The 12,894-nt window shown below is 40.1% G+C and overlaps 1 protein-coding gene across 1 annotated transcript in view; it reads left to right on the top strand.

Annotated features, from left to right (window-relative positions):
* LOC119140906 (zinc finger protein 131-like) overlaps positions 1-9,099 on the top strand; it is a 16,990-nt gene extending 7,891 nt beyond the window's left edge. Inside the window, exons 5-6 of the mRNA XM_037372570.1 lie at positions 4,086-4,253; positions 6,663-9,099. Coding sequence (XP_037228467.1) covers positions 4,086-4,253; positions 6,663-7,307 — 813 coding nt within the window. The 3' untranslated portion in view covers positions 7,308-9,099. The remainder of the gene's footprint in view (positions 1-4,085; positions 4,254-6,662) is intronic.
* Positions 9,100-12,894: the final 3,795 nt, after the last annotated feature.

The raw sequence follows: 12,894 nt of genomic DNA, 5'->3' as shown, positions 1-12,894 counted from the left end.
CAAAATCACTTCTTAAAGCACGTGTTCTTCTTCAAAAGTACCAAACTGAGGAGATTCTCTCTTATTTTCCTTTTCTTATTTATTATGTTAGTAAATGTTTCTGTTGAAATATCATCCGAACTGTGAGCTTCTTGATGGAATAAACCATTTAAAGGGTTTCTTTAACTAACAGAACTTCTGAGCAAATGCTTATTAATGCATTAGGCATAAAATACTTCCCTAACAACTCTCTCTTGTACCACCTTGTTTGAAAGTTTCATCCTTGCTCTTGACATCTCACGTACGATTTCATTTTCTTTGTTAATTAACGCAGCAAAACATTTCTAGTGACTATAGTAGACTTTATAATAGTTATATATATAATATTTACTGTAAAATCTTCCTCTCTGAAATCTGGATAGCATCTTTTGGGTACAAAATTACTTGTGCTCCTTCTTCTGTATAATATGGGAGGTTAAGATGTTATTTTTTAATCTCGCTGAAAAGTCTGTACTATCTGAATAGGTACTGAGCATCATATATTTTACATTCAGAGAGTTATCTATATATGTTGTCCTGACCTTTCAAATGCTTTTGTTTAATATGTCAGTCATGAGTCATCAGTAAGAATTTAATGGAGGGTAGCAGTCCTATTTCTTTCATGGCTTGTTGTTGCTAAAGCCTTTAAATTAGAATTTCTTTGTATCTGTGTATGAGACTGCTGGGTATTGATATATGATACTCTAGCCTACTCCCAATAGTCCCTTAAAAGTTGCATTTTATAAAAAGTCTTTGATAAATCTTTATCCCCTATGAAGTAGGGAGTGTTTCTCCATTATGACCAAGCCAAATACAAGCTACTTAACAAGTCCTTTCAGAGAAAAGTTTGTGGTGGATTTAACAGAGGTAACCCAAATATCAGTGTGGTGGTTGCTGTTGTAATGAAGGATTTTAGGGATGAAGCAACTTTTAGCGTATCACAGGAGATGCAGAGTACTTTTGAAATATTTTTTGATACAAGTATAACATATGGAATCTAATTAGTTTCAGTTCAGCATTTTGAAAGCCTTAAGCTTAAAATTCAACTAGATACTGCTGTTTAACTGTGGTCTCCTAAGGTCAGTGGAAAAACTCCCATTGAGCCAAAGGCTTTTGAAGTTCTTAATTCTGTATAGCACTGGTTGAATACAAAAAATTAAAAGGCATGGGAGAAAATGGCCTACAAAGTATTTGATACTGTTGCTGCTTAATTGCACCAGCAGCAATAACATGAAAGTAGCAATTGGAGCAGAAATAGATACCTTATCAGGGTTAGTAATTCTTCTTGATGTTGGAATTTGACATTACCAATGGCTATTATCTTTGTCTCAATAAAAGAAAGGAAGGAGAAATATGGCGTTTTTCTCATGCATGTGTACAGTGCCTTAAGCAGTTTCTGAATCTCGGGGAAAAAAAACCTCAAAATTGTCTTGTATATCATGTAATAGAAACATATTAATATAGTCATCTCCAGAACTTACAGAGAGGGAAGCTTTTTGGCCTGATCTAATGATTTTTATTTTTTTTCCCTTAATGAGAATGAATGAAACTTAGCAATCATAAGTAATTCATAAGACAGAAATTCTGCAAGGCTGCATTGATAATAATGTATATCTGCTGAGTTCAATAGCTCTAACTTGTCTTATACAAGAAAAGCAATTTTTTCATACAGAAATCAATCTTAGAATTAAGCTAGATCTAATCCTAATATTTTGCAAAGTTTATATCCCCTAGCAGACACTGAATAGCTTTGTTTCCCTCTGACTTTATTGGGAGTTTTGACTGCTGAATATTTCTCAAAGTTAGGCCTTCCTGATTATATTTTTCTTTTTATGGAGAATGTGTGTGTGCTTATGTGAGCAAAGGTGGAATGAAGGAGTTGTGATGCGTTCCAAGCAGCTAAATTAATCTGACCTTGTCTGAAAACCCTGTAACTGAAGTAATTTGTACACAGATTATACAAACTTCTTGGGAAAAATTATTCAAGGTCTTTGCCATTCTTCATAAATCTAAAATACATTTTACAGGTGGTGTACTTCGAACTGCAAATAACATCTTCAATTAGAGTGAATAAACCGACTCTATTTACATACCTTGAATAAATGATCCCAAGAAGTTAATTTGATAAATGCCTGCCTTTGTGGTGGTGATGGGGGAAACCAACCAAAACCCCCCAACTAGGCTTACTATTTCTTTCTAAACCCAATCTAAATAATGATATGGCAGCTTTATGGTTATGGTTTAATTTCCTGGTATTTTTTACATATTAGGTAAATAAAAGTCACTGTGGTGTTATGAATGTCTTTGGGTTAAAAGAAAATCCACCACTTATTTTGGGCAGTCTCCTTCCTGTGGCTGTAGGATTATAAAGGACCAGTGCAATATTGGACTGTCTTAGATCAGAATTTCTGTCCTGTGAGTTAGTTAAGACTGGCAAGTGAAATCTCACCTGTTCTCACAAATGGAAAAAAGATAATTATAAAGGAGGGTTCCGGCCTGATTAACAAAAATCTCACTTAGATGAGACTGAACTTGTAGTTGGATGACACCTTGGGGAAAGAGAAGCAAGTTGTCACCTTTAGCAGAGTTGTTTATCCCCCAGTTCGCCAGTGTTTCTTAAGCTGGAGGCAGGCTGACATGCTCTCTGTATTTTCCATTGCCGCTGTGACCAGCGCAGCTGAGGTAGCAGCATTGATTTACACTGTGCAGGAAGTCACACAATGTCTTTTGGCCTTTGGATATCACCACTGTTGTCTTTGAATTGTCACTTTCAGATACTTTTGGCAGAATGCATTGAAGATTATTGAAGAATTTGAGTAAGACTAAAATAAATCTGTCCTTGACTGGGTGGTGCCTTGCTCCAAGTAACTCTTTAAATGTGACCAGATTGTAGGGTAGGTGAAGATCTGTGGTGTTTTGTTCTGTAGTATCCTCTTGGCTGACCAATATATTTGGTTGCTCATGCAAAATCTATGATTTTTGATCTGTAAGACTGGTGGCAGTTCAGCATCCTCTGTGTTACCTGTACTACAGTCTCAAAAAACAGCCTTTTATAACCATCAAGGGGAATATTCCCACCATTTAACACTTTTCTGTGGCCTTTAGGTATATAAGTGAGAATTATAGGCTACTTGGGTATTTCTTTTGAAAAGTTAGTTAGGCACTTCTGAATATCTTTTTATTTCTGAAAATACAGGTTTATTGGCTTTCCATCTCAGTAGTCAATAACTACTGCGCTTCTGAAAATGCATGCTTTTAAACTTAATCATCTAGAATAGATTATTACATTTTCACTGAAATGTCTCGGCCTCTTTTAGAGTTCATTAAGCAGTTTGTTTCAGTAATGTTTGTATCAGTACCTCCACAGATTAATTATCAGACTTTCAGAAGAAACACACTGTTCCTAATTTTTTTTAACGTTAATTTCCTTGAATTTCATTGTGTTTGTGTATGATAAAATTAGTAAACAGACACCAGTTCTTTGTTACTACTTGATGATGGTAATAACAATGTACAACTTTGGATGAAAGTTTCGGGTTTTGTTTTCTGTGTTTTAATACTGATGCATTGTTACTTCATGGTCATTCTGTGCCAGCTTCTTTTTCTGGAGCTCAGTTTCAGCTCTCAAGCATAAGCTATTATTCTTGAAAATAAAACTTTGTATTATTTATATATGACTTCTTTAATGTGTCAGTATACACAAATTCTGAGTCTTTAACTGTTAATATTATCAGGTAAAAAGAGAGAAATAGCTGCTATTTTTTTAAGATATTTCATCAGAATAATAATTAACTTACGTAAAAACCTAAGTATACCTTAAATAGCACTGGGAATTATGTTGGGGTGGGTTTTTTTGTGGATGGGTTTTTTGTTGTTGTGTTATTTTTTTAAATAAATGAGAGCTATGACTTGATAGGTTTTTGCCTTTTATTTATATTTTAAAAGTTTATCTAGAACATCTTTCACTTCTGCAGAATAATCTGGTTGGCCATGTCTTTACAGCATGTTTATCAACCTACACAAAAGGGAGAGGGGAAGAAGGGAGAACTGACCAATAACTGGCTGGTTTTATACACTTACAAATCCCTGCGTCTGTCTTAACAGGTGAAAAGCCATTTGAATGTCCAAACTGCCATGAACGTTTTGCTAGGAATAGCACGCTCAAATGTCACCTGACGGCTTGTCAGTCTGGAGCTGGAGCTAAAAAGGGAAGAAAGAAGCTGTATGAATGTCAGGTGGGCAATAGAAGTAGCAGAATCTGAGGCTAGATAACCTTCCTGTCCTGAGGGAGTGTGGAAGTACTGAGCAGGAAAGGCAACAAGAGTGGGCTTATGTCTCCAAGAACTACTTTTAGTAAAATAAATTATAAAGATTGCATTCAACCACAACATGAGGGTAAATTCTTATATCTAAGTAGTTCTATTTAAAATATGGAACTACTGATGCGGAGCTTCATAATACTTTGTTAATCAGAGAGATTCTTGTGAGTAGGTAAGTGTTCACCTGCATCTTGCTGATCTTTCTGCTTCCTTTTTAAGGTTCTTGATGCACTGACCTAGACCTTTCCTGCTTGTGAGCATGCTTCACTAAAGTCCAAAATATAAAGTACTATTTTGTTTCCTATTGTATTATTCCATTTAATACCAATATATTGACTTTGTTTGGAAAGTCATTACAGATTGTCATCATAAGTTGGAATGTTTTAAGCAAATATAAATGCTGTAAATGGATAGCTATGGTATTTGGTCGCTGTACGTAGCTGACATTTGAAAAGCTGTTCAGAAGAATGTTACTTAACTTTTAAAAGTTGATTTTGAAAAGCTATAAAATATGAGAGCTGAGGTTGGTTGTAGCATTGTTATTTGCCATTTTGCTGCTCCACTGCTGTGACAGTCTCAACCCCCCTGTTAAGGCTCACAGAATGGCTGTGGTTTGAGGTTAAATTGGGTTGTGTAGTAAGCAAAACTGCTGGATGTTAGCTTTATTTGTTCCAAAAAAACAGTGATCTTATTCACAGAAAGCAGTGAATACTGCAGGAGATGAATGAATTGTGTGTTACTAATCAAATAATCAGAAGTTTCACTGATGCTGTTGCATCGTTTAGTTGTTATGCTAGTCTGAAGTTTATACTTGGGAATATGTGTTTGTCTTAAAGATAAGTTTGTTTGAACATGAAAACGACTGTATAACACAAAATTGTACATAGTAGCTTCAATGAAGCTACTGTTTTGTATTTGTGACCCTTTGGTTTAATTGCGTTCTCTGATACAGATATTGTGAATACGGGTTAGTATTATTTCAGCCTGCAGCAACTATGGCAATTCTTGGATATTTTTTTTCTTTTCCTCTTTAGAACTAAATTTGAATAGTGTTCAATAAATTAAATCTTGGCTCACTGAACAAAGAGGAGAGAACAAAATTGCGCTTGCTTGATAAGCGCTTTTGGTGCTCTTCATTGTATGCCTTGAATACTGAATTAGGCTCAACATGGCAAGAACGGTAATTACGTGCTTGGGCATTACCAATAGTCATTACCTTTATGATTAAGTAATTTTGAGTACTTATTTATAAGGTTAGTATTTTTAGTGTGTGTGCAGCTTCTTTCTAAAGCATGAGCCGAGGGACGGACACACACAAGAAAGCACTGGCATTGCAAACATGGTTTTAAGATCTCAACAGCAAAATGGGGATATTCAGCTCTATTACATAGACCTGTTTCTTGAGTTAATCCCTCTCAGATACTCCATCATCCTTCTGTGTTGCTGAAAATTGAGAAGGAACATTCTGTTTCAAAAATTTGCTAAGTGACACACATGTTCTTTGCTTCTTTCTGCAGCCAAGAACACTTGCATGGACAAAGACCCCTGAGCCTGTTTCTTTACTCTGAGCCTGACTCTACCCCACTCTTCTCTCTCTTCTACCCTGGCATCTCATTCATTTCTGCAGTCTCTGTGTTGTTTTCAGGTTACTTAACTCAGTGCCAGCTGAAGGGAAGGAAGTGTGCTCAAGTGCTTTGTGAAAATACTATGTCTGCAGTCAGAGCAGTACTTTTAGCTGGAAGAGACTTAAAGGGATGGAGTTTTGAGAGATTTTTATCTGCTGAATTCAATCAAGTATTTTTTTTTTTATGGCAAAATGGGAGAGTTTAGTCTAGCTGGGTAAATCTTACAGTGCCGTGAACAAATGAAAGCTGATAAGAAAAGTTGGCTAATAGTACTGCATCTAGAACTTCAGTAAAAGGACAGTTTGTATTACACTTTAATCATATAATATTATTACATAAATGGCTTTCCACCCAAAATTCTAGCACCAGACATTTACTGGGGTGTGAATCTGTATGTGAATTTCACATAAGGTTAAAATAAGAAAACTTTCAAATGCTGTACTGACTCATAAATTTTGTAGGTATCCTGTGTATGCACAACTCAAAATGGCACACAGTTTCTTAAAAATAAATATGCCAGGTCTTATGTTCATCTGAAACTGACTTCTCAGCTTTTAACTCTAATGTACGTGTGGGTAGGTGGTTTTTTTTTTAATCCAAGTAGCAAGCTACACTGTGTGAAGCTATGATCTCAAATAGGCACTATATTTAGTCATATTTTTGTTGGCACTGTTTAACATACTGTATCTTTTTTTTTCAGGTTTGTAACAGTGTGTTTAACAGCTGGGATCAATTTAAAGATCACTTGGTAATACACACCGGTGACAAACCCAACCACTGTACCTTATGTGATTTGTGGTTTATGCAAGGCAGTGAGCTGAGAAGGCATCTCAAAGAAATGCACAATATTTCAGAACGAATAGTAACAGAAGAGGTTCTCCCAGTGGAAGCTGAACCAGTAACATCAATGACTATAATAGAACAAGTGGAACAAGTCCATGTCCTACCAGTAATTCAGGTACAAGTGGATCCTGCACAAGTAACTGTGGAACAGATGCACCAGGATCTCGTACAGGACGATCAAGTGAAAGGCACACAGATGGATGAACTGCAAGAACAGGTGCAAATCAGTTACTTGGAAGTTGAACGCATTCAGACTGAACAAGGTGCTGAAGTTCATGTGGAGCAGTTACATGTTGAGCATGTAAATCAAATACAGATGGAAGTACTGGCAGAACTTATAGATGGAACAGACCTGGAACAAGTAGAATATGAAAGCATTGATCAAGGAGAAGCAGAAGAAAAGGAAACTAGTCAAGTAGATGATAAGAAAAATCATGAACAAGCTGAAGACTTAAAAACTCCACAACTAGTGGACACACAGAATGAAAAGATGGATGACTAGGACAACCACACCATGCAGGTTTAGGAATGAAATACTCAATTATTTTTGTTAGCTTTTACATTGGTTTTTGAACCATCAGTGGTCATCTTTCCAGTATGCTGTCCTTGGGAAGCTGGACAAGTGGACTGAAGTTAACTTTCTTCATGTGCAACTAAACTTCTCTCATATGTGAAAAATAACTTTCCCATTCATGTAATACCATGGAACAGAAACTACCGCAGGCATGGACAGCTTTGTGAGGATTTTAATAATGAATAGCTTGTATCACTGTTACACCATCCCTGAGTATATGTAAGAGTAACTTCACCTCTTTTCCTCTTGTCATAGAACCAAGCTCTTGTTATAGATTTGCAGGGTGTCTGTGGCAGAAGAATCAGTAAAATCTGGTGGGTTCTATTGTAAGTGGCCAATTGGATACATGTGAATTTTCTGGACATATCATTTGCTGTTTCCTAGTAGTGGTCCCTAACTTTCAGGCTGGGGAGAAATCATTGTTGCTGGAGGTCTTGGAGAACAAAAATCCTGTGCCTTTTCAATACTTTTTAAAGTTCCTAGAGTGTTCAAGAACCTAGTTTAGTAAAAGGCAATGTAGGTAATGTTATAGTGCTTTATATTTTTGCTTATAATTGGCAGCTACTGATATTTTAATTTTTTTCCCCATTAAATTGAGGGGGAGGGAGGAAACAAATTTCACATGGAGGCAGCAGGACACTCTAAAAGGGATGCTTTAAATTAGGAAAAGCTCAGTAGAATCTGTGGTAAACATGAGATAGAAGACAGCTACCAGAAGACTCTTCTATAAATCATTTATGAAAATGAATATTTTTAAACATAAGTATAGAGAAGACTTGTCTATATGGTATCAAGTTCCAGTTTTTTTGAAATTAAATTCTGACACTTGACACAAAGATGTTGTACTAAAAGTAAAAGCCATAGGTATGAGTGCTAAAATGTGGACTGAAAATTAGAAGCGTAAATATTTTAATCAATATTAGACAATAAAACAATACCAGCCATGAAATATTGCATTATTTTCTTAATCTAATAAATTGGGAGCAACTGAGTGACTGGCAATTACAGTGCCAGCTCCCAGTGACAAGACTTGATCTTATTTTAATAAGATTAATAGCTCATTACTATAAAGTTACATTTGTTTAGAAAATATTTGTCTAGCTCTGTTTAAGGATGCGAAGGACTTCTAATTCTCAATTATTGCCTTGAGATTGGAGGTACCTCCATACTTCCGAAAACCTTTCTTTTTGAAGCCTTAGCTGAAGGGAAGAATTTTTGCAAGGGCGTTCCCTTTTGGTAATCCTGTAGTTCTTAGTTAGAATCAAGCTTTTCTATTCAGTCTTCTCCAAATGCAGAGTTATTTCCTGAGATTTGTGCTTTCATTTAGTCTCATTCAAAATTATTCTTGTGTTTCATTGTAGCATAGCCTTCTAGAAACTATTGCAAAACCAACATGGATCTCAATTAAAATTTCAATTTGATTAATGTAACTTGCATATTTTTTTTGTGTTTTCTGAGATGCAAATAATATGTGATGAGAATTCTGTGCAGAGGGAAGAATGTGGCCCAATGTTAATCATGAAAGTTGGCTGTTGTATTTATGCCTGACTTCTGATAAGAAGCCTATCTTTTGACAACACAGAGGGGACAGGCCTGCTTGCTTAGCTGCGTAATTCTTAATTGTTTAGGTATTTGTACATATAGCCACAAGGTCTGTATCCGTGGAATTAAAGGAACAATCTGCCTGTGTATCTAACCAATTAAACTAACTTTTAGGTAATTTAATGTCCAATGTAAATCAAGAAGGTACATGGTACTGGTAACAGGGCCATGGTTTGGTAAGCACAATTGGGCTATGTTTTTGTTCCGTTTGATCTCCCCTTTTCAACAAAAGCTTGCAAATTTAGTAGGAGAGAAACTGCTCTGTGCCCAATGCTACCTCCGTCCAGACTCCTGCTGAGTCTAGATGGGAGTGCAGTGGGGGCAATGAGTAATCCCCTTCTCACCCTGAGGGACAGGGTGAAAGGATCTCCTCAAGTAATAACTCCACTGGAAAGCATTTCTGTTTGCAACCTCCTCTTCCCTAGAATTTCCTTTCCAAATGTCTAAAGACCAAACTGCTTCCACTGGTGGAGTCCCCCATGTCTCCTTACTGCAACAGATGATACTAGGAGAGGGACAATTGACTTGGAGAGTGAGAAGTTCTGGCTGCTCTCTGTAACAGCCACCTTTTCATCCTCTTTCTGCCCCAAATGTCTGTATAGACACACAGACATCTCCAAACTTATATACCTATGCATTGCTGGAGGAGTTCTTCCCTCTAAATAAATATATACTGCTGGTCCCCCCAAATGCCCTGTGTTATACAGGTCTGTAGCTTGCAATGGGGCAGCATGTGGCTGCAGTTGTTGTCTGGAGCCTGTGGTGGTGACATGGGATGAATGCTTGAATTTATGCTAAATGAAACTAATCAGCTAAAGCAGTGGAGTCTAGGCAGTGACAAATTGAAAAGTGGGAATGAACAAAAACCTGTGAGGTGTGTCTGGATACAAAATAAAGTGAGTATTAAATTGAGGCTTGAGGTTGGGGTAGATTTGTAGACTTAGCTTGTAGCCTCTCATGAATATTATATTTCTGAAAGATGGACAGGGAGGGAGAAGGGAGCTGATCAATAGTTTGAGAGCTGCTGAATTACTGAGACAATATAAGAAAAACAGTTGCCAAAGTGTGTTTCACCTGCAGGTTTAGGATGAAATCAGATATCAGTCCTGTGTGAAACTCGCTAGAGGATTGTGCAGCCTCTGCTTTGTTTCATGTCTGCAGTGAAACTTTTAATTAGCTAATGGTGCAGAATAGGGTCCTCTCATGCAAATTCTGTAACTTGGTATTATTTCGAATGAGAAAACATTTAAATAGATGTTTAATTTGGTTGCTTATTTTTAAGGACTGAAGTGTCTCTTCTGTAGGGACTATTGTGAAAATATAACATGCAGTTAGAAATAACAAAAAAATCTAACAACTTTGTTCTTAAACTGTAGTGTTTGCTGCTAGCAAATAATTTAAAAACTAAAGCAACCTGTTAATAATGAAAATACAAATAATTTGTAGCTTGTCAAACACTTGGCAGCTCAAGCAGGTACAGCAGAAGCTGGTCATCGGCTCAGATCTAGTTCAGCTTCAGCCACAGCTGGACTCAACTTTGGGAGCATGCCTGTATTTGGATCATTGCCATGGCTCTGTGTCCATTGTGAGAAATGATATTTTCTGTCTGCTAGGTTTTTTCCCCTAACTGGAACCTTGACGTCTATAAATGTCTCTGCTGGGGCTTGTGAGGTCCCAGGGGTCCTCAAACTTTTTAACCAGGGGGCTGGCGCGGATGAAGTGGCAGGCAGTCATCTGTGACTGCTTGGTTCCCCCCCCCCCCCCCCAACCCTCGGCGGGGGGGTTCTGTAAATACCGGGGGCCGGATTGAGGACCCTGGGGGGCCGTATCCAGCCCGCGGGACGTAGTTGGAGGACCCCTGGGCTTGTCTTTCAGATTCCTTTAAATGAGGGCTGGTGGCCTTATGAGGAAATAATTTGTACCGTTAAAAGAACTGAAACTGTGAAGGGGAGGGGGGTGGAGTGGGGTGTGTGCAGCCTGTAGCTCCTAGGGTGCGGGTCTCAAACGTGGGGGCACGAGGACCTGGAGGGTGTAAGTGAGGTGCGGGGGGCTGGGCTTGGCAGGTGACAACCGGTAGCAGGATTGCAGCCCACCGTCGCAGGAGCTGTCCGAGGTTTTGCAGCAAAGGCGATGGCCTCTCAGCCGGGGGGTCGGGGGTCGGGAGCCGCGCAGGCCCCCCGCCTCCTCTGAGGGTAGACGGCGGGCGGGATGAGGCAGGGAGGCCCGTCCTTGCCGCGAAAGGGGAGGAGTGAGACGGGCAAATGGTGGGCTGCCTGACGGCAGCAAATGGCGGCCGGTTGGCAGGGGCTGTGGCGGTGCTGAGGTCCGCGATCAGGGGCGGGCCGCCTCTGCCTGGGGTTGGTATGCTGGGAGGCGGGAATGGGTGGCGAGACCCAGTGGAGCTGGGGCTGGAGGCGGCGGGAGGGAGCCGGTTTCAGCTACGGCGGTGGGAGCGCGGCTCCAGTGGCAGCTAGTATCACCCGGATGTCCGGTCCCCGACGGTGGTACTGGCTCAACCGAGCACCCTGGGGTGCTCCTCGCTGGATTCCACTGGCCGATCGCCGCAGGAAGCAGAGGCTGAGCTGCTGTGCGTCACCAGTGTGCTACAAACATGCGTGGACTCCCCGCACCCGCGAGTGCTGAGTTTTATAATTCTGTCTCCCCTTCAGTGCAGCTATGTCTTACAGCCTTTGCCAAGGTGTAATGGGTTGACCAAGGCTGGACACCAGGTGCCCACCGAAGCCACTCTATTACTCCTCAGCTGGATAGGAGGAGAAAAAATATAATGAAAGGCTCGTGGGTCAAAATAATGACAGGGAGTTCACTCGGCAATTAACATCACAGGCAAAACAGACTTGACTTGGAGAAATTAGTTTATTACTATTCAAATCATAGTAGGATAATGAAAAAAAACCAACAAACACATCTTAATAACAGCTTTCCCCCACCCCTTCCTTCTTTCCAGGATTAACTTCACTCCCGACTTTTCTCTACCTCCTTCCCCACAAGCGGTGCAGGGGAATGGGGGTTGCATTTGGCTTATCACAAGTCTCTGCTGCTTCTTCCTCCTCACACTCTTCCCCTGCTCCCGCATGGGGTCCCTCCCACAAGAGACAGTCCTCCATGAACTTTTCCAACATGAGTCCTTCCTACAGGCTGCAGTTCCTCACACACTGCTCCAGTGTGGGTCCCTCCCACGGGGTGCAGTCCTTCAGGAACAGACTGCTCCAGCATGGGTCCCCCACTGGGTCACAAGTCCTGCCAAAAAACTTGCTCCAGTGCAGGCTCTCTATGAGGTCACAATCTCCTTCAGGCACACCTAGCTGCTCTGGTGTGGGGTCCTCCATGGGCTGCAGGTGAATATGTTTTCTACCCTTAACCTCCACGGGCTGCAGGGTGACAGCCTGCCTCACCATGGTCTTCCCCATGGGCTGCCAGGGAATCTCTGCTCCAGCAACTGGAGCACCTCCTCCCCCTCCTTCTTCTCTGACCTTGTCTGCAGAGTTGTTGCTCTCACATATTCTCACTCCTCTCTTCTGCTGCAATTCTGTTGTGCAGATATTTTTTTTCCCCTTCTTACATATGCTATCGCAGAGGCACTACTACTATTACTGATTGTCTCAGTTTTGGCCAGCAGTGGGTCTGTCTTGGAGCTGGCTGGCATTGGCTTCACCAGACATAGGGGAAGCTTCTCACAGAAGCCACCCCTGTAGCCCCTTTGCTACCAGAACCTTGCCATGCAAACCCAATGCACAAGGAGCCTAAGTATGCATTCCTGTGGCATCTGTGGGGCTGTAGGAAGACTCCCACTGATGTTAACGAGCCTTGCCTCGAGCCTGTGCTTATGCCACTGGAGGACTTTTAATAATTTCAATAAAATTTTGTCTCTGCTGTTTTAATTTGTACGTTAATT

Source organism: Falco rusticolus, chromosome W (genome assembly GCF_015220075.1).
Source record: "Falco rusticolus isolate bFalRus1 chromosome W, bFalRus1.pri, whole genome shotgun sequence".
NCBI classification, from domain to species: Eukaryota; Metazoa; Chordata; class Aves; order Falconiformes; family Falconidae; genus Falco; species Falco rusticolus.
Note: the sequence above shows the minus strand (reverse complement) of the source record. Positions and strands in the feature narration are given on the sequence as shown.